A 21,846-nucleotide genomic window follows, 5' to 3' on the forward strand; every position below is an offset into this window, starting at 1 on the left:
TGTGTATGCGAAGTGTCAATCTTAAATTCAAAAAGCTTGAAAGGCATCTATTTTTTCCTCGAAAATCAAGAGTTGAGATTTTTTCAACAAAACTAGTGTTTTTTTTGTTTACTTGCGTTCATTACTCTTTTCCAACTGTCAGTTGACTATGTTTATTATAATACACTGTTAAACTTAATTACTCGGACAAAATGCATTAAACTTGAAATTTAAAATGCGTTTTTCTCATATTGGGTTGAGATTAGGTGAAAAATGATTAAGACAACTTGATTAAAGTTTTCTCAGATTTTTTACGGTGCAATTTGATTTGCGAAATTTGGGCGCAATATTTTAGCCCAAAACAGTCCATTTTTACTCTTGTGAACTTATGTGAGCTGAGTGTAAAAGTACGACTATTCTTTTTGTCTAACCTAAGTCGCAAATATATTTTTGGCTTTTTGGGGAACCTTTAGAGCTTTATGATAGCATGTGCTTTGACATTCGATAAGTTGACACATGTTTTTCTCATTGTTCAAATGAATAAAAAACTATTTGTTTCAAGTTTCAATGCAATAATGAAAACTCGATTCGAGGCTTTTTCCAGTTTGAAGCTCTATTTTTTGCCGTGTTCTCGCAAGTGTTTGCGAAGCCCAGCTTCGCCTTTCTTGAATTTTCTACTCACTCAAAAATTACTCTTAAACTACTGGGTCAATTAGTGGCAAGCCGTATCAGAATGAGCATCTTAAATTCAGAAAAATTTAAAAGGGGAATAATCTCTAAAAAATTGCGCAGAATGTTTAAAAATAGTTCAAAATAAGAAAATTGTGTTTTAGATATAAAAAATGACTTTTTTCTATCAAATAAAAATAGCTATTTATAAAATTTGTTTATTATACTCCTCTTAAACTCTATTGGGCTTTGTAAGATGCTCACTTTGAACTAGCTGTCTCAGTAACTGATCCAGTAGTTTTCGAGTAATTTCAATTGACATAAAATGATCCGTATGTATTTTCATCATTTTTCACCTAGTGTCAACTTAATTTGAGAAAAATTTAATTTGAGAAATTTTAAAATTCAACTTTTATGCATTTAGTCTGATAGTTTAAATCAGCACTGTATGATATGCGTAGCTGTGTAAGGCGTTGAGGAAATCACAGATTTGATTGTTATTTTCAGAAGTGAATAGCCTGTAATGTCAGCAGCACCAGCAGCAGCTCCAGTAAACCCGCAGAAGGCGGCAGTCAATGGAAAACCAGGGGTAGAGGGAGAGACTAAGGCGCAAGTGCACAAGCTCAGAATCACTCTCACAAGCACTAACGTCAAGTCCATCGAAAAGGTACAACAGTTGTCGAAATTTGGAATGCTTTTCAAAAACCTAACTACATAAAATTTCTCAAGTCTTTTTATTCTGTTTTGAGTTATCTGTGGTCGACAAACACTTATCAGCTTTCAGCAATCATTAATCAACAGCGACAAGAATTATCAAATCGGAGCACAAACAGAGTTACTAAATCATTTGTGCTGACATCCTCAATTTCTGGAAGTTTTAAATTTAATTTTTGGTTACAATTGGTTTAACTACTAATGATTGTGACAGCGTGCGCTTGCTATGAATGTTCGAACTTGTTGTTGAAGTTTTTTCAGACTTTTAAATATAATTGCGTTTGCGATTAGCAAGCGTTATCAAATCGGACTTTTTCGGGTTAAATAGTTAAACAAAATCACTGAATCATTTGTGCAGCAATCAATTCTGCAGCAAACATTCAAATTTAAAATTCAAATTTAATGACAAGTTACAAAAACTAGTCGACGGCCAAGGGCCTAGGCTCGAAGCCGGTCAACCCGTTTTCTATGAAAAAAACAAAGTGTTAAGTATCATTAAAGCATCGTCCCATCAGTTGTCTGCTTATGTTTTGTCGGCTTAGTTTTCACATTTCTTACGTTTCTTGTACTGTAAGCTAATTGTATTGTGAATGAAAGTGTCGGTTTCTTTTATTACCCTTGCGATTAAATCGGGTTCGAGAGTTTTCGGAATACGTGGGAACTGTTATAATTGGCTTGAACGTTTTTTGTCCAATAGGTATCAGTGCGTTCAAGTCAATAATCAAACTTCTGACTGGTTGCATATAAATACAGGGGTACCGCAGGGCTCCGTTCTTGGCCTTCTTATTATTCATATTAATGACCTGCATCTCTCAGCGGCTGATCCAAATGTCTTTCTTTTTGCTGATGATACAAATGTGGCATGTAAAAGTTCGTGCTTTGATCTAATTCAAAAAAATATGACGAAATGTTTCCAAATGGTTATGTGCAAATAAATTAACACTCACTTCAGATAAAACAATCTTTATAACTTTTGATATAAATGAAAGTGCTTCTTATCTTCAAATTCACCTAGCTGAAAATGTATGAGCCGAAGCCATCCTGTAAATACCTGGATTGCAAATTGTTCTTTTTTGTGTTTCATTTTCAAAAAATTAAAACGAAACTGGGGCTTCATTGTAGCATTGTTTCAAAAATGCTTCATTGTCGCAACGTCAATTTTACTCAAATACTACCAATCGAATATCAAACCAATAATAAACGGTTTGCTTGTGTATGGGGGAACCAGTTTTTCTCTTTTGAACCAAATTTATATGTTCCAGCGAAAAAGTGTTCGAATGATTTTTCAAGAGGAAGTTTGATAGTATAACACAATATTTCTGGGATTTCAAAATCCTAACGGTACGTGAACTTTACGTATAGGGTTTATTGAAGTTTTGCCTCCGATCCTTGAATCATAGACACAAAATTTTTTTCTTAAATTCAATGTCTCTCCGAAAATTTGTGCATATCCGAAAACAACCAGAAATCTCAACAAAAAAAAATATTTGTTCTCTGTTTCGTAAAAATAAATCCAAATCGTGCTCTCTAACTAATAGAGGTACAAAATTGCTAAAATACTAAGCAATAACAATCTGTTGCCTGGAAAGTAACCAAAAATGAAGAAAGAAGTTTCGCTTACAAATTCAAAAATAGTGCAATCCATTTTTAATTAACCTTTCATATTTACATATATTTATGCTTTATTAGTCGATATCGTTTCGGTTTTTTAAGTGTCAGTATCACACTTATGTAGGCAGTGGTCTTCGATGCTCGAGGTCAGTGGTTCGCTTCCTGTAGAGGGTATATTTTTTTTTTATCAAAACGCATCTTTTTTTCCCTTTTTTCTATTTTTATACCTTTTTGTCGTTTCCAAAGTGCAGCTCTGTCTGTGTCGAAAAATGATTCATGAAATTCAAAAAACTTCAAGGTCTTATATTTTTTTCTTTAAAATGATTCCAGACATCAGACTGTTTTGTGATTTATTGTTCAATCACACTTTTTCCAGTGTCTTGGTTGTTTCTGGAAATCGAACGCAAAAACAGAAGTGTCTTGTTTTTATGACAATCATGTGTTAAAGGTGTGTGCCGACTTGATCAAGGGCGCCAAAGATAAAAAGCTCCCAGTGAAGGGCCCAGTAAGGATCCCGACGAAGACTCTTCGAATCACAACGAGGAAGACACCATGTGGAGAGGGATCGAAGACATGGGACAGATATCAGATGAGGATCCACAAGAGGCTAGTTGACCTCATGTCTCCTCCCGACGAGGTCAAGCAGATCACCTCCATCTCTATTGACCCCGGAGTAGAGGTCGAGGTCACCATCCAGAACTGAAGAGGAAACACTGACGCAATGGATGTCTGATGAGTATTCGTCAGTTGACTTTTGTGGCTATGATTTGATAGTTTGCGTTGTATGTTGGTTATTCGTGAGAATTGAATCTTGCTGCGCACCTGTTTTAAGTATTGTTTTGAGTAATTAGAATTTCAATCAAAAATATATGGTTATTAGATTTGATTTGCGAATCTCAGCTGTAGCTAGATCTTAGATATGAATATGATTACTTCTTAATGAATGAAGTGATTTAGCACTTATATAGGTCATGTTGATTTTGCTTCGTTCAGTAAAAGTCTGTTGCAATTTAATCACGGTGAAATTTGATTTTTCACGTTCTGACTTATTTCTTTTAAAGTTATTTAGTAAGAGGGAGGCAAATTATGTTCTCCGATTACGAATGTTCAAATGGCGCAAAAAAACATGGATTAATTTACGTTTTGCAAGTGGACTGTATCTTTTAGATTTCCTAGCGAAATATAAAAAAAAATTACCTATTGACACATGGGCGCATTTAGGAAAAAAACAGTCCCCCCTCCCACCTTCAGGGATTCGATCCCCTGCCGGCCCAAAATGTCCACTTCGGTAATATTTTAAGGTATCCATTTTTAGGTGAAGGAAAGGCGCCTTCGGCGTCAATATATACTACTTATGAGGCGGAATGCGCCAAAAAAACGGCTTTTTAGGCCTGTTTTCTCAAAAGTAAGCCTCCGCAGCAGAAGATTAGGTCAAAATTTTCTCCAACTTTTTCTCTAAGTTTTTTCTTCGCAGTTCGAAAGTAAATATTTAGAAAACAATCAATTATTTTTGGGCTTCCTTGATCTCATTGACATTTTTCAATTTTCTGTCGGCTATGTTTTCAATTGCATAATTCGTTAACTATCATTTGCCATGAAAAAACCGGTTGGTGACTTTTTCAGATCACTTGTAGTGTTGTGAGCAATGTCTGCCGTGACTATTCACACGAGGAAGTTCAAGGTCAACCCCCTGCTGGCCAGAAGACAGATGTTGGTGGATGTAGTCCACCCTGGAATCGCGTGTCCCAGCAAGGAGAAAGTATCCGCTACCCTATCAACGCTATACCACAAGGCAAGTCAATATTGGATAGTAAACTTAATGAAATTACTCTGTAAATGCTTTGGTGTCAGTCTACAGTTGTGCAATATTAAGAATTTAAAAAATATTATACCAGTTTAAAACAGAATTAACCGTTTTAAGCATAAGATTGGAAATTGAGAATATTAATTTGCTTACTTTTTTTCGGTTTGCCTTAATGTTAAGTGACATTTACTAATCAAAATATGGCCTTATTTTTGTATTAGGATGCGAAGAACATCGTCTGTTACGGATTCAAAACACAATTTGGTGGAGGAAAGACAACCGGCTTCTGCCTCATCTACGACTCAGTTGAAGATGCCAAGAAGTTTGAGCCCAAACACAGACTAGTGCGCAAAGGACTGATAGAGTCAAAAAAGGGCAAGGAGCAAGGCAGAAGAGCGAAAAAGACAAAGAAGACGAACGCCCGAAAGGGAAAGAAAAAGCCCAAGAAGTAATCTTTCCTCGCAGGCTAGAAGAAACAATCACAAGAGTCAGTCAAAGGAGAGATGAAAAGAGCATTGGAACTCTGCTGCTGCGAATTATCTTAAAGAGTGATCTGTTTTGATTTCATTTTGGATACTTGCTAAAGCGGAACCTTGGCTCTCAATTCACTTTTGACAAGTGCTTGTTGTTTTTAGAAGGAAAACAATAGGAACGAGATGAGTTTTCAGCCATCTTAGAGAATATAGAAATGAAGGAAATAATAATCCTATCTGTAATTAGTGGGTTGTTATTTAGTTTTATAAAAGCACCAGTTGGCTGCATTGTCACTTATAATGCAAAGAATTAGAATTTATTCTACAAATCAATTAGGATATCAAATAGAATTTCCGCCTTTCAGATCTGAAATGGCTGAGCAAAGTTCCCACATCAAAATCAGCTTCTCAGCCAAAGAGTCAACTGAAAAGGAAGAAGAGGACGAACAGCAGATAATGAACAAACAGGGAGGGGACGAGGGTGCTGTAGTGAAGGTAGACGAAGACAATGGAGGTGCAGGTTGGTATTTTGTTAGGGGGGATTCCTTATGCGCGAAGGAACTAATTCGCGCAAATTTTGTCAACCTATCAGAGCTCAAGGTTCCGAAATTCGAAAGAATGAAGCGCGTTGAAAGTGCGTGGATTGGTTGGGACTTTTCGCGTATTCGGTCTTTCGCACATGAGAAAAGCCCCAATTTATTTGCTCACAGTCTCATCTACCATGTCTTGTCCAAAATACTCGAATTATTTCCACTTTGGAACATGGATCTGAACTAGCAGAAAATGTTCACAAAGCAATTTATCTCAGTTTGAGAACGGCTGGTTGATAAATTTTAGCGTCCTAGACGAGTTTAATGTTTACGATTTAAGCTTTTCATTCAATTTAAGCTGACGTTGGCAAACAGCTTTTTATTCTTGGTTAATAAAGCCGTCGATTAACTTTCATTTCAGCCTTGAAAAGTTGGTTTTACTAATGACTTTGGTTTTCGAAGTTTCTTTTAGCTCCTTGGGAGTAAAATTTAAAAAAATCAATGTCCGCAAAAAGTATGAAATTGTTTAGATTTTTTTTTTCATTTTATTGTTTTTTTGTTCAGTTTTCGACGAAATGTCTAAATATGCCTAAGTTAGTATCACTATCGAACATGCTTAAGTTCTAGGCTTTCGTTTAGATCATCTCAATACACCACAGACATTAAGCGACATGATTTGATTTTTTAAAAACTTTTTGAGAGTCTATGAACGTATTTACACTAGCCAGCTTGCGAGCGTTATTGTATTAGTACTAGCCTTTTTTCTAACCTAACACGCAAATAAAAGTGTTCATTACACTTGCAAAGCGAGTGATTAGAACGAACCTTCTTTTTTCCAACCTAAGTCACAAATATTGGTGCCACTTTTGGGGCACCTTTACAGCTTTTTCATAGCATGTGCTTTGACGTTCGAATAGTAATAAGTTAACACAGCTCATGTATGTTTAGTTCATCAAATGAACTGAAAAAATGGAATTGTTTCATTCAACATAACAGTAATGAAAACTCGATTTCAAGAAATTTTTTAAATCAATAAATGCAATTTTTTGAAATGCATAATGTATGAATAATGTGACTTTATGCTCTGTGATTTGTAACATGCAAAGTTAGTGTGGATGCCTTCAGTTTGTTATATTCCAAATTATTTCTTGCAAAATTGAGTGTATTTGTATTTGGTGCCAATTTATTAGCATATGTAGCTGCTTTATTTGTGACTAGTGTCGCATTAGCAATTTATTAGCATTTTTAGCTGCTTTATTTGTGACTGGTGTTTGTCGGTTGTTAAGATTGCGTGGCTGACATGAGACTCAAAATAATACATGAGACTCAAAATCTCTTGATTGCATTTGGTCGCAGATTGAAATCCTACACGTAGCCGTGTTTCTGCTAATTCGAGGCTTATTTCTACTTTCTCTTACTCACTTGATAGATCTGCTTTTTGGTCGTGTTCTCGTAAAAGTGTTCACTTATTTTGTAGTTTTTTTGCTATAATCACGACCTGTAGCATGGAAATTTCAAAGCATCTGTTCAAAGCTTTATTTGTGGCTAGTTTTTGTGATTTAAGCGTTCGTGGCTGCGTAATTATTGTGTGGGGTTCATAATATCTAGTTCGCAGATCGATTCCGAGACATAGCCGAACTTTTACTATAATTCGAGGCTTATTTCTACTTTGCTTATTGCAATTTACAAAGCTGCTTTTTGTTGTGTTCTCGCTAGTGTCTGCGAAGCTCAGCTTCGCCTCTGTGTTCAGAGTCGATTATAGGTCTTGATGATTTTTTTCCGTTTTTCTACGAAAAGTATTTGTGTCCTGTCGTGCGCTCATTTTTTTCTGAATAAGTTTTTTTGTGCACTTTTTTAAGATAATTTTTTGTCTTTTTTGCTGAATTTTGTTAGCTACGTCCAGATATAAATAAAAGCAAGTTTTAATATATGTGCTCAGAAGTTGACAAAAATATTGTTTCATTATTAATTTTTTTTCAAAACTAACGTCGGAAGTTTCTGTTCCATTTGCACACCAAACGTCAGATTTTCTTGATTGTTCGATGTGATTGATTTTGGTAAAATAATTTAGAAAAATGGTAGAAATTACTGTTGAAATTTTTAAGAGTCGATGAATGTAGTTCAGTCTCTTATATAGGTCGTGATGATTTTATGTTATATTTTTCAGGAAAAGCCTTAAAAGTTTTTAAGGCAAATTTCGCTATCGAACTGCGATATTGTAAAGTTCACGATAAATGTGACCGACTTCTAAGTTCGAAAACAGAATTAGTTTATCCGATTTCCCAGAGAATTAAAAATTTATACCTATTGGTCTTTTCCTCAAATTGGGTTATTTTTGTCAAAAACGTGTCAATGATGAATTGTTCTAGAAGTTCAAAGGGCTTTAAGGCTGTCTATTTTTTTCTCTGTAGTTGAAAGTTTCTTGTTTACTTGCGTTCATTGGCTCTTTTCCAACTGTCTGTTGGCTATGTTTTTCAATTTTGGACCAAACTTTCTGTGCTACTTGCACAGCAAGCGGCTTTTCTTATTACACACTGTGATCACTTGAGTAAATAATAGTTTTTTTTACTTCTCTCAGTTGAGCATTCTAGTTAAGTTGCTAAGGCGGAATCCCTCACTTCCGAAGGATTGAATGGGGATAGCTGATCACAATTCAATGTTAACGCAATCGAGTTTTATAGCTTTGGCTTATACGGTCTGTCCGTTTTCTTTGCTCAAAGGTGGTCGGTTTTGTTTCCGCTTCGTAAATTTTGCTGTGTTGCTAATTAAATATTTACCCATATGATGTTTCAGTTGGAATGTTTGTCTATAATGAACTTAATCGAGACAAAAGAAAGTTTTGTTAGACCTAGTTTTTCATTTTTTTTTTTTTCATTTTTTCGACTCATATATATATTTTTTTCAATTGCGAGAAGTAGACTATTTCCCATAAACAACTTTTCTTACACAAATCTTGCACACGTCCTCAATTCCGACATGCTCCACGGCTGAAATTTTCAATATCTTGAAATTTGAAATAAATAAAACTACATTTTTTAATCATATGGGGTAATAATTTTTTTTTCAAAATTAATTATTGAAAAATTGTTTTTTTTTCGGGTATGTGGTTTTCGTCTTAATTTATGTCGGCTGATTTTTCGTTTTTTTTAAGCCAATTTTTTTTCTGGAAAGCTTTTCAAGTCGTTCTTCGTCAGAGCTCGGGTTTTTAATTTTTTTTTATTCAAACAGTTTTAAGTATAATGGAAAGTAAGTTGCTCTGTAGTTAGTAAATTTTTCAAAAAGAAATCTGATTTTTGTAATTTTTTTTGCTTAAGCGGGTTCGGTTTATGTTGTATTGGCTTAATCTTCTCATTTTGCGGAAATTCAGGACCAATTGTTGTAATGCTTTAGAAGGGATGGTTTGTTGAATAAATTTTTTTTTGCTTGAATGATTTATTGCTGTTTTATTGCTGCTCGGTAATTACTTCTCGATGCTTGTTAAAGCTGTTTATGAACTTCGTCTGAGACAAAGCAATGATTTTTTGAAGATATTCTAGACTTTCGTGTTGTTTTTTTTCAGCTTAATTTAAAAAAGGCTTCCTACTTTTGTTATCAATATCTTGTAATGGAATGTTTTAATTGTATAACAAGTATTGCGAAGCTCCGCTTCGCATCTGTCTTACACTAGCGATAACAAGTCTTTTGCAACCGGATGCTAGATTTTTCCCCGGCACACTTATACTGGAGTAACGAATACCCCTGGTCGTTCTGATTTTCAAAACCTGTCGGCTTAATAATAGTCTGCATATGTTTCGTCGGCTTATTTGCTACATCGTAGATTTTTTGAGATACGCAATTTAATTTATAAATGTTCAAGTGTTTAAGAGTCGGTGAACGTAGTTTGTTTAGTCTCAAATTCAATTTTTCGTGGTTTGACTTTTGATTTCTTTTTCAGTTCAGTTCATTTCCTTTGTTAGAAGGAAGGCAAACTCCACTACCGAACAGCGGAAGTAAAGGTCACGAAAAGGTGATCGACTTATCATTTCAAAAAACGGAAATTAATTATCTTATTTCCAAGTTAAATAAAAATTTTAACTATTGATTCAGTGTAAGGCCATCTTTTTTCCCTTAAAATTCGAATTTTTCATATTTTTTTATTTACTTGCGTTCATTGACTCTTTTCGAACTGTTTTTTGGCTATTTTTTGATTTACTTCTGCTGTTTGTAATTTTACAAACCTTGACTTCGTATATTTTCAATAGTTTGTTGTTTTTTGCTTCAAAAATTTTTTCTGCCAAAATGGTTGCCCTATATTTTATCAGCTTAGTGGCTTTATTTTGCGTCTTTTGATGACCCAAGAAAATTTCGTGTGCGTGTGTGGGTGTTTTGAGGGATAGGGGGACGCTAACATTTTTTTTTTCAGTTTTTTTGGCTGATGCGGTTTTTGCTTAAGTTCTGCTTTTTTCCGCTTGGTAAGTTATCTTTCTACACTTATTTCACATTCGTTTGTCTTAGCTAGTTTTTTTTTTCAGAACTAGCTTTAGTCTTCTTAATAAATCTAGTTTTTTCGGCACTTTTTCCCCCGACCGTATCGGCGATGATGCGAAGCTCCGCTTTTCCGTGTGTTTATGTTTGTAATGTATTGCAAGTGATGCGAAGCTCCACTTCGCCTCTGTTAGCAATTGGTATAAATTCATTTAAATTTTTTTTTTGGTTTTCGTGATTCATAAACGCTTTTTAATGTCTTTTGGCTGTTTACAGGTTTCCAAAATAAGCATTGACCAAGAGTACTCAGTTTGGGTTGAAATAGTTATATTTTACGGAACAAACATCTCTGAGATGATTAAGTGAAAAAAAGCCAAAAAAAACTATCGCTTGTTTTTTGGTCTTTGCTCAGTAGCCTTTTCCAACTGATTGTTGGATTTGTTTTTTATTAATCATTGATTTTCAAGCTATCATTTCAATTACAGCTGATGGTGATGACGACGATGAAGACGAAGAAGACCTAGTTGACCCGTTGGACACATTGCGTGATTCATGCAAAGACATGAAGACATGTCATGGTCTGAATGAGAAGTTGGAAGCATGCACACAAAGGGTAGAAGGGAGGAGCAAAAATACTGAAGAGTGCATAGAAGAAATGCTTGATTTAGTTCACTGTGTCGACAAATGTGTGAGCGAAGAAATTCACCACCACTGGAAATAGAAAAGTTATTAATAAAATATTGCGACTTTTAAACAAAGAAACCAGTTGTATATGATTAGAAATGTTAACTAGACTCTTATTGCACACTTAACTGAATTTACTGCAAGATTTGGTTTATTGTGATGCGATTAACGGACAGTGAGCTGAATTAAATTTTTTCACTACGTCATATTTTATCTGGATAGATGAGGGCCGGATTGATTTATTTGTGATTGATTTTTTTGTGAAACTCTTTCAAGTTGAGACGTTTGTTAGACAATTTATCAATTTTCGCTTTTTAAGGTGATTTTTTTTCAGTGACTTTATCATTACTTTCCCAAAGGTCTTAACTGTGTTGAAAAATATGTGGCTACAATAGCAGCAAGGATAGCCCAGAATGTTCCAGCCTTAATGATTTGGGCAAGGAAATTCAAAAAAAAAATTCTAAAAAACTAAAGGATTAAACAGTTTAAAGAAATTAAAAAGTTATTGTTGAGCCAATTAAGTAAGATTTTGTAGAATGAGCGGTTATTATAGATGAAATAACGTAAAACCTACCGTAGATGTTAATTTAAGTTTGAATACTGAGTTTCATGAATTGGTCTGAAAATATCAAAAATGCAGGCCCATTGTTCTTGATTTCAGACAAGTTTTAGTAAGGAAATCATATCTGGAAAAGCTTTGATATGATACTAAATTCGACCCCCCCCCCCCCCGCAAAAATTCCTAATTTTTTTGAGGCAGTCAAAATTCCGAAAAACACAAAATTCGGAAATAAAAATCTTATATTTGGGCTCGGCTGAATCTCTTGAGATACTCTCATCTATGATTTGTCACAATTTGAGCCATGAACCTCAGGTAATTAAAGAAACGGTTGACTCAAACAAACCGATACTGTACAACGAACTGCGAAAGAAATCAAAGCGACATGCCCATTACGAGGCCAAACTTTGCACTGGATAGGAGCACAATTTTGTGTCTGTATGTTCCTGGATTCCAGAGACAAGTCCTTAAGCATGTTTAAATTGTGTTGGAACGATCAAAGAAAATGAAATAACAAAAGAAGAGCAAAGGGAGCGTCGTTGTTGCGAAATCCGCTTACATTTCACAAAATGCAGTGTGGGCTTGTAATGCCGCAAAATATCATTTTCTTTGTCAAACAGCGATTTTGTCATAATTTAAATAAAGGATTCGAATTTTAATAATTGGTTGGTAGTTTGAGTCATTCTCCCGCGCTCATTTTTTTCTGTAACTACTATTCTTTTAAGTGTTTATTCAACTATTCAAAATGTGCTTAGAAGTTGACATAATTATTATTTTGTTTTCAATTTTTTTTTGCAAAAATAAATGTCGGAAGCTTCTGTTCCATTTGTACAGCAAACGTCAATTCTTCTTGATTGTTCAATCTAATTGATTTCGGTAAAATAATTAATGAAAATTGAAAAAAAGGTTGATGAAATTATTAAGAATCGATTAATGTAGTTCAGTCTCTTATATAGGTCGTGATGTTTTTTTTTGTTTTTTTTTCTTAGAAAAATGCTAAAGTTTCTTAAGGCTCAAAGTTACTTTTTCGCGGTTTGACTTTTGACATCTTTTTATGTTCAGTTCATTTCTTTTGTTAAAAGAAAGGCAAACTCCACTATCGAACAGTGAAAGTTAAAAATCACGAAAAACGTGAGCGATTTCTAGTTTTTAGGAATTTATTTTTCACATTTCCCAGCGATATGAATTTTACCTAATGATCCAGTTTTCTCAAATTGGGTTACTTGTATCGAAAAATTGCCAATCAGAAATTGCTCTAGCAATTCAAAGAGTTTTAAGGGCATCTATATTTTCTTTTCGCTTGCGATTAGCAAGCGTTAACAAACCGGAATAAACTTTTTCGAGTTAACAACTAGTTTTAATGCTTATTTAACATTGGCCGTTTTGTTTCTGATTATTTTCCATAGATTTATCCGCATTCCAGACAAACGTTAAAAAAATCATTTTTTAAATGATTATTTTAAACATTTTTTTTTTCGACTCAGCGTGCGTCCAATTTTTTTGTGCTAGCTGTTGTCCTTTTTTGCATCGCAAGTGTTGCGAAGCTCCGCTTCGCCTCTTGTTGGAATTCGAAACTTGAGATTTTTTCGAAACACCAGTCAGTTTTTCTCCTTTACATGCGTTCATTGGCTCTTTTCCAACTCTGTTGGCTATGTTTGGTTAGTTTTGGTGGTTTAAGTTATCGTTGAAATTATCTGACCCTCTGAATATTTTCAGTTTGATTGAAATGGAAGAACAATGTTATTTATTTACTGCAGATAGTTTTCAACGAATGAGAACTAAATATTAAGGCCGATAACAACGGTCCATCGGACACTCTCTACTTAACTTCGGTAAGTGCATCATTTAACGTTTTGAATGGCGAAAGTTGTTGCAGTTTGAGAGCGTTGGGGGCCATATTAAAGAAGTCATGGCTATCAGGGATTACAATGTTATGTAATTGTTCTGAATATTACGCAATATTTGTTCACTAAACAGAAAATGAGAGTGGGCAAGGTCCATTTAGTTTGTGCTGAACAGAAATCTATTCAGTTCGATAAGATTTTGCTTTAATTGACAGAGTGAGCTTGGTTCAAAATCCAAGTGTCAGATAATTAAATTTTCATTCTGATATCTAGTTTGCAATTCCTTGGATACTAATATTTATTCTGACACTGAAATTTTTTCTGCGTCGGAGCTCAACCTTAAAATTGAAAAGAACCATAATTTTTGCAGTTTTCTGAGTTTTTTTTAACAATGGGAGGCTGTGAAAAAATTGGCAACTGTTGTTCAGCGGCAAATACGGCGGTGGAGCCAGCAAGTGCAATAAACTTCCAGAATCTAACTCTGGAAACGCAAATGAGACTGTTACACCAGCAGAATGGGAGCGGGATCAATTCACCGAGTCCTCCCGACTCCGAGACGGGCGATGGAGACTCGGCGTTCTCGGAAGAGGACTCGTGTTTCGTCAGTCTGAAAGACAAGATTAATCAGAGGCTCCAATCTGGAGACAGGTGGTTTTCCCTGGAGTTCTTTCCACCCAGAACCGCAGCTGGGGCTGTCAACTTAATCAATAGGTGGGTCGAATTTTCGAGTCGTTTAGTTTTCGCTATGGACAGAATTAGTGGACAAAATTAAGCGGAAATTCAGGTTTTCACTCTCTAAAAAGCCTGTTTTTAAGAGTCAATGAACGTAGTTCAGACTCTTCTATAGGTCGCGATGATTTTTTTTCAGGAAAGTCTTAAAATTTGTTCAGGCTATAATTTACATTTTTGCTATTTGACCAAGTTTTTTCAAGTTCAGTTTATTTCCATTGTTGAGAGAAAGGCAAACTCCGTTATCGAACAGCGAAGTTGTAAAGGTCACAGAAAACGTGATTGACTTCTAATTTCGAAAATGGATTTAAATTATTTGGTATCCCAGCGAAATAAAAATGTTTCCTATTGATCCAGTTTTTTCAAATTGGGTTAATTTAAACAAAAAAAGCTAATCATGAATTGTTCTAGAAATTTAAAGAGCTTTAAGGCCATCTATTTTTTTCGGAAAATCGAAAATTGAGATTTGTTCGAAAAAACAAGTCAGCTTTTTCTTCTGTTTACTTGCGTTTATTGACTCTTTTACATAGCCAATAGACAACTGTCTGTTGGCTATGTTTTTGAATTAAGGTCGATACCTTCTTCTGTGCTATATGCGCAGCAACCAGCTATTCTTACCATACCGAACAACTAATGATTGGCGCTGTTTTGTTAAAACTAACCCAATTTGAGAAAACTGGATCATAAGGTAATTTTTTTATTCCGCTGGGAAATCTGGAAATTAAATTTCACTTTTGATACAACAAGTCGATCAAGTTTGAGTGCCCATGCACTTTTGCTCTTCGATAAAGAGTTTCCTTCATTTTAACAAGGGAAATGAATTGAAATTAACCGGAATTGAAAAGATAAACGGATTTTCGCATGACTTGCGATATAACGCAAGCGCAGCATTGCGAGCTAGAGAAGGTAACAAAGCATATAAAACCAGTTGAAACCATTAAGTCCGGTAAGCTTTTAAGCAAACAACAAAAAAACTAAAGACAAGGCAAATATACCACATCAGGGCTATTGTTTATTTAATTACAGGAGTGAATCAAAAACACTCACATCTACGATAAAGTTACTGGCAGCTCAAGAAAACTAGACGATGTGGCAACTAGGTCGACGAAACATAAGCAGACAAACGAAATTCCCCCAATTAAATTTATCAGCTGTCAATTTTTCAATTCAATTGCATGTATTCTAAAACAAAAAAGACTGGGGCAACTCCCACAAATTTGGGCTCAAGGGCAACTGCATTACCTCTAGGCAATGTGGGGGGTAGGATTCTCGAAGTTGCTGAGGTTCACGAATCAAGAAACTTCAATTTCAACTTCAGTTGTCATATAAGTTGTTAACGAGTAAAAAGTCTAATTCCGTATTACAACACACTTGCTTTCGCAAATGTAAACATAGCCAACAGACAGTTAGAAGAGAGTCAATGAACGCAAGTAAACGGAAAAATACTTACTTGCGTTCATTGACTCTTTTCCAACTGTCTGTTGGCTAGACTTTTTCCCGTGAACAACTTTACTTACATCTGAAGTTGAAATTGAAGTTTGTATATTATTAGTGTACCTTAGCAACTTCGACGGTGCTTCCCACTTAGCCCAGAGGTAACGCGGTTTGTGGTTGTCTCTGAACATAAATTCTGAGGTTCGCGTCCCCGTCGGACCTTTTTTTCAGTATAAATGAAATAATAAAACAAAACTTTCCGGGAAAAATTGAATTGTCGAATTTGTGTTTGTCTGCTTATATTTTGTCAGCTCAGTTGCTACATTGCCGAAACTTTTTGTGCGGTCAGCATGTTTGTCTTAGATGCAAATGTTTTTGATGTGTTCCTGTAATTTATAAAAATTAATAGCCCCGACTTTGTATACAATTTTTTGTTTTTACTTTGGCATTCGGCAAAAATGTTTTCAGCTTATGTTTTATCGGCTTAGTTACCTTGACTTGTGTCGCTTCAAGGGCAAAAATATTGTAGAAAGTTAAATGTCTTAAAACCTAGTCGCTCAAAAAAATTTTGTCAACCTTTTTTCTGCCATTTTTCTACCATTTTTCTGCCAGCTATAAAGGTCATTTAAATTTGAAAGTACTGGAAAAGTTGCCCAACAGTCGCCTAAGATGTGAGCGTCGTAATGAGAAACTGCGTTTCAGGTTCGAACGGATGGGCAAGGGACAGCCACTGTTCTGTGATGTGACCTGGCACCCGGCTGGAAACCCTGGAAGTGACAAACCAACGAGCAGCATGACCACAGCAGCTGCTATGCTCCACTTCTGTGCCCTGGAGACAGTGCTCCACATCACGTGCTGCAACATCACCAGGGAGGGAATCCGCCAACATCTGGACAAAGCAAAGAGGCTGGGAATCAGAAATCTGGTTGCACTCAGAGGAGGTGAGAAGACATTTACAATAAGTTTAAATCTGGACCAAAGTAGCATCCTCCCCCTAAAGCGTTTAACGGGAGGGTGTTAATTTTCCGCCAATCAGAAGCGAGTGCTTTCATGCAGTTTTAAGTGACTTTGATCCAAAAAAAAATAGTGGAGCGTAATGTCTCAACCTGAAAAAAATATCTACGTATTCTTTTGAGGTTGGGTGGGCGGTAGGATTGTGTTAGGGTATATTACTTTGATCTCAAATCTTCAATGAACACGAGGAGCCTGATGCTGGCAAGTTCCACAGTTTTACATCAATCATCTTTGAATCACACTCTTGAAAAAAAAATTGTTGTGCCACATGAAGTGAATTGGCTGAGTAGCTTCTGGCAATTGGCCTCTGCTTCATTATTGAATGGTGATGTTCGTTTGGCTTCTCGTGATTGACTTCAGTAGAAAAAAAAATGTGATGGTAAGATCACTTCGTCCAGTAATGACTCAATTATATATCACTCAATTTTATTTAGGACCAGTGGTAAGCTATCGTTGGAGTTTGGTACTAAAAGCGAAAATAGGTTCTTTCGAAAGATTTTAATTTATTTAATATGTCGATTTAGATCCTCTTAAAGGCCAAGAGTGGAAAATCACAGAAGACGGATTTGCATATGCTTCTGATCTAGTCGCTTTCATCAGACAGGAATATGGAAACTTTTTCACGATAGCAGTTGCAGGATACCCTGTCAAACATCCCGAGGCACAAACATACGAAGATGACATCCAAAACTTGAAAACGAAAGTTGATGCAGGCGCCGATGTTATCATCACGCAATTGTTCTTCGAAGCAGAGACGTTCATAAAGTTTGTTCATGACTGTCGAGATGCAGGAATCTTAATTCCAATTATTCCTGGAATCATGCCAATCCAGGGATACCACTCCCTGAGAAATCTAGTTAAACTTTGTGGCCAGGAAATACCAGCACACATTCAAAATGCGATCGAACCGATAAAAGACAATGACTTGGCAATTAGAAATTATGGAGTGGCACAAGCTGTTGAAATGATCCGCTCAATCATGGACAGTGGATTTGAGGGCGGATTCCATTTCTACACTCTTAACAGGGAAGTCGCTACGACTGATATTTTAAAACAGATAGGACTTTGGAACATCCAGAGAATCCAAAGACCGTTTCCTTGGAAGCTGGTTTCTAATTGTCCAAAAAGACGATTTTCTGAAGACGTTCGACCTATTTTTTGGTCTATGAGGCCGAAAAGTTACACTCACAGGACACAAGATTGGGATGAATTCCCAAACGGACGTTGGGGTTCCTCGCAGTCTCCGGCTTTCGGGAACCTGAGCGACTACCATTTGTTTTACCTGAAAACAGCCCATCAGAAAGAAGAACTTCTGCAAATGTGGGGCACTGAGTTAACATGTGAACAAGACGTGTTTGACGTTTTCAGTGCTTTTATTGGTGGTACGGATAACAAGAATAACAAAGCGGTCACTCATTTACCTTGGACTGAAGGGGATGATCTTCATCCTGAGACTGCGTATATCAGAGAGCACTTGGTGTCCATAAACGCGAATGGTCTTCTAACTATGAACTCACAGCCCAATGTAATGTGTGTACCTAGCGAAGACCCCGTTTATGGATGGGGACCACCACAGGGATATGTATTTCAGAAGGTAAAAGACTTCTAGTTTATTTCTTTTTTTTTGTACGGAATTAGTTTGAAGTCGTGCACGGAAAGTTTTTTCAATAAAGTTACTTTCGAAAACCTTTGGGAGTGGCTATAAAATTTTTTTAGTAAAGATTGTATTTTGTCTTAATTCTATGGTTTGTCCAGGCTTACCTCGAGTTCTTCACAGCACCAAATAAGGCGCACGCTCTTCTCTCTGTTGTGAAACGCTATCCGAGCGTAAACTACCACTTCGTAAACTGCGACAGCGAAATCAATATCACAAACTGCAAAGATGGCAGCACAAACGCTGTCACTTGGGGCGTCTTTCCTGGAAAAGAAATTCTACAGCCGACGATAGTGGATCCGGATGCATTCTATGTCTGGAAGGAGGAGGCTTTCAATATCTGGCACGAGCACTGGTCTTCGCTTTACGAGGAGGGATCCAGATCGTGGCAGGTGATTGAAGACATTCAGAACTCGTATGTGCTGGTCAATTTGGTCGACAATGACTTCCCAAAAGAGACAGTACTATGGAGCCTAGTGCAAGAAGTGAGTTTCTGAATTTTCTTTTATACTTTTTTAGAAAATAGTATTCTTTTTTTTCATATTTTATTTTCATTATAATTGCGAGCGTAGTGTTTTAGTGCGATCGTTCTTTTTTCTAATGGTACTAGCATGTAAAAGTGTTCACTTGGTGGCTTTTTGCTATAATCACGATATGTAGCATTGGAAGTCTCATAGCATCTGTTCTCTGCTTTATTTGTGGCTAGTGTTTGTTGTTTATTAAGCGTCCGTGGCTGAGTGGTTAGTGTGTGGGGCGCAGAATCTCTAGGTCGCACATCAATTTGGGGACGTAGCCGATTTTTTTTTTTTACAAATTCGAGGCTTATTCCTACTTTTTTATTGCAATTTAGAAAGCTGCTTTTTTGTCGTGTTCTCGTTAGAGTGTTTGCGAAGCGCAGCTTCGCCTTTGTGTAGCTAGATGGGTCAAATAAGAGATTTTTGTGCTTGTGTTGGCAAGTAAGAAATGAATTTCAGCTTGGTCAATTTTTCTTGGGTGTCAATATCCCTAAATCTGAAATTAAAACGTAAAAATAAGTTATTTGGATAGCTACTGGTTTTCCATCAGGCTTACCAGGCGTCCAATTTCTGAATGAGGTAAGATGCGCAACATTGAATATTCATCCTATTGTACAACTTTTTGATGATGGATGACAGGATTTTGAAAAATCTTCGAGAATTGAGGAGTATAAGGTTGATGATTGCATACATACTCTAAGAGATCTATATTTGTGATAAAGAAAAAGTACAGAGCCTTTTTTGGTGGCTTCTACGCTATGTAGTTATATAAATGCTGGATAAAAAACAAAGCAATTTTTTTTCGTTTTCTAGCGAGAAGAAACTGTTTGTTCATAGAGGTTCCACTCGACAGGCGAACTTCTCTTTTTGGATTCCTCTCAAGGATGCAGTTAAAAATCAGCTGAAAAACTTTTACTTTTTTATTTTTGAAATGGCATCTTCTTGTTAGGTCATTTATTATGATTATTTAGGATTTGGCGGCTGAATTGGCGTCGCAAAGTGACCAGCTGGATTATAACCGCGTACTCAGATCTCTCCCGGAGAACCGAAGCGTGTCATCCAGTCAAAACACGAGTCGCCGGCCATCGAATAACCTACCATACAGTGCACAGCCAACTTCCACAGGGTAATGCAAAAAAAGAAAACCATACTCTTCTCAGAATAAGGACTAGTGAACTTGATTATCTCTCAGATTTTATAAATTTCTATTCAATTTTATATCTTTTGCAAAAAAAATTTATTGCTTATGCTTTTGGATGTAATGTTTCGATAAAGTTTGGTAGCTGGATTATTGCAAAATTATTACAAAGATAGCCGGTTAATGTGCAAATAGCACAGAACGTTCGAACCATAGTCTTAAAAATACAAAAGGAAGTTTTTTTTTCAAATTAGTGTGGTTTTTTGCGTGGTGTGATAAACGAAAAACTAGAACTAGATATTCGAAAGTCATGGTAATAAAGCAAATTGGACAACAGTTTTTGAAAAAATTGACTAGGAAAACAGAAAATTCAAAATGACGCCAAAAACACTCGAAAAAATAATTTTACTCGAGTGAAACCAAGTTTTTACGGCTTAAATTAAGCATAAATAAGCGATTGCAGGCCTGCTCGATCGCTTTGCCCACTCGAAATTAGATGAAAAATTAAAACTTCGAACCATTTTTCTTGACATCGGGAAAATTTCGTGAACGTTGTTTAATGTTCGAATCACGACTGAATCAATTTTCTACACTAGCCGTTTAGAGCATAGTGTCTTAATTCGAACCTTCTTTTTTCCAATCTAACTCGCTAATGAAAGTGTTCACTTGTTTCTTTGGTGGCAATTTTGCTATAATCCATATTCACGAGCTGTTGCATTGAAAGTTTCATAGCATCCGTTCTCTGCTTTTTTAAGAGAAATGAACGTAGTGAAAACTTATACTGATTTTTTTTTCAGGAGAAAGTTTCAAAATGTGCTTAAAGTCTCTTATAACTACAGATGTGCATTCATACAAGTTAATGCTTATTTTGCTCAAGTTGGATGATTTTTATCAAAAAAGCGCGAATCATAAATCGTTTTAGAAATTCGAAGAGTTAAAAGGGCATCTTTTTTCTTTGAAATTCGAAAATTGAGATTTTTTCAACTAAGTTCGTGTTTTTATGCTTACTTGCTTTCATTTCTCTTTTCCAATCTTCGATTGGCTATGTCTGTGGCTATACTAGGGCTTCAGACTACTTTACAGAGGCTAAGCTGCGCATCGCAAACACTAACGATTATCCGACAAAAACAGCTCTAGAAATTGGAATAAAAAAAGAGATAAGCCTCGAATCAGTAAAAACTCGGCTAAGTCTCAGATTCGGTCTTGTGGCCTAGAGATAATGAGTGTCAAGAATTAATTACTCAGACAGGGAAGCTTAATAAATCACAAAGACTAGCCAGAGACATAGCCAATCTAAGATTGGAAACGAGTAATGAGCGCAAGTAAACATAAAAAAAACATTGACTGATCTTTATTTTCGTGATTTATTAAGCGTCCCTGCCTGAGTGGTAAGTGCTTGAGACTCATTATCTCTAGGCCACAGATCGAAGGCGTATTTTTTCGAACCGAGGCTTATTTCTAATTTTTTATTTCAATTTATAGAACGGTTTTTTTTCGTGTACTCGCTAGTGTTTGCAAAGCCTCAACTCATTCCGATCATTATTTGTGATAGCTGATCTTTGTGGAAAACAAAACAAAAAACAACCGAACACAAAGTTCCTCTCCATTTTCAATCGCCGGAACAAAAGTGCATTACAGAATCTACTGAGTTGTAAAACGAGATTGAAAGCGTTTCTCCGTGAAATCAGGTGACAAAAGGGTAGGCAATATACTTATCTATTAGCACACAAGCAAAGCTTGTGTGATAGTATAAACTCTTTTTTTTTCCAGCCTAAGTCGCAAATATTAACTTTATTTTTTGAAAGTGTTCGCTTCTATCAAAAACCAGCAATTAAGTACAGCCAATGCTACGGATGTTAACACAGACTATTATATTACAAATAGCACTTTAGCTTCAAGGTTTTATGGATTTATAACGTAGAGGTAGGGAAGAAGACCCGCAACCAAATAGGAGGATTCGAACCTGCGAAGGGTCAGTTTTTTTAATTAATTTTTTCAAATACTAGTTAAAACGGGTCCTCTTTCTGAATT

General features: G+C 35.9%; 4 protein-coding genes across 5 annotated transcripts in view; all 4 read left to right on the forward strand.

Moving 5' to 3' along the window:
* Positions 1-11,134, forward strand: part of LOC134845180 (cytochrome b-c1 complex subunit 6, mitochondrial-like) — a 350,323-nt gene extending 339,189 nt beyond the window's left edge. Inside the window, exons 2-3 of the mRNA XM_063862073.1 lie at positions 5,614-5,770; positions 10,730-11,134. Of these exons, the coding sequence (XP_063718143.1) occupies positions 5,623-5,770; positions 10,730-10,965 (384 nt within the window). The 5' untranslated portion in view covers positions 5,614-5,622 and the 3' untranslated portion in view covers positions 10,966-11,134. The remainder of the gene's footprint in view (positions 1-5,613; positions 5,771-10,729) is intronic.
* Positions 1,156-3,794, forward strand: LOC134845179 (small ribosomal subunit protein uS10-like). The gene is made up of 2 exons (XM_063862072.1): positions 1,156-1,315; positions 3,422-3,794. The coding sequence occupies exons 1-2, from the start codon at positions 1,172-1,174 to the stop codon at positions 3,674-3,676; spliced, it is 399 nt and encodes a 132-aa protein (XP_063718142.1). The 5' UTR covers positions 1,156-1,171; the 3' UTR covers positions 3,677-3,794.
* On the forward strand, positions 4,597-5,398 carry LOC134844412 (uncharacterized). The gene is made up of 2 exons (XM_063861074.1): positions 4,597-4,765; positions 4,999-5,398. The coding sequence occupies exons 1-2, from the start codon at positions 4,619-4,621 to the stop codon at positions 5,227-5,229; spliced, it is 378 nt and encodes a 125-aa protein (XP_063717144.1). The 5' UTR covers positions 4,597-4,618; the 3' UTR covers positions 5,230-5,398.
* Positions 11,135-13,207: 2,073 nt separating the features above from the next.
* Positions 13,208-19,997, forward strand: LOC134845177 (methylenetetrahydrofolate reductase (NADPH)-like). Of its 2 annotated transcripts, XM_063862070.1 has the most exons (6): positions 13,208-13,319; positions 13,760-14,042; positions 16,197-16,435; positions 17,033-18,102; positions 18,264-18,647; positions 19,649-19,993. In XM_063862070.1, the coding sequence occupies exons 2-6, from the start codon at positions 13,825-13,827 to the stop codon at positions 19,805-19,807; spliced, it is 2,070 nt and encodes a 689-aa protein (XP_063718140.1). In that variant the 5' UTR covers positions 13,208-13,319; positions 13,760-13,824; the 3' UTR covers positions 19,808-19,993. The 2 variants fall into 2 exon arrangements, with proteins under 2 accessions (XP_063718140.1, XP_063718138.1); XM_063862068.1 differs by lacking the exon at positions 13,208-13,319 and having other exon boundaries at positions 13,492-14,042; positions 19,649-19,997.
* Positions 19,998-21,846: the final 1,849 nt, after the last annotated feature.

This window comes from Symsagittifera roscoffensis, chromosome 4 (genome assembly GCF_963678635.1).
Source record: "Symsagittifera roscoffensis chromosome 4, txSymRosc1.1, whole genome shotgun sequence".
NCBI classification, from domain to species: domain Eukaryota; kingdom Metazoa; phylum Xenacoelomorpha; order Acoela; family Convolutidae; genus Symsagittifera; species Symsagittifera roscoffensis.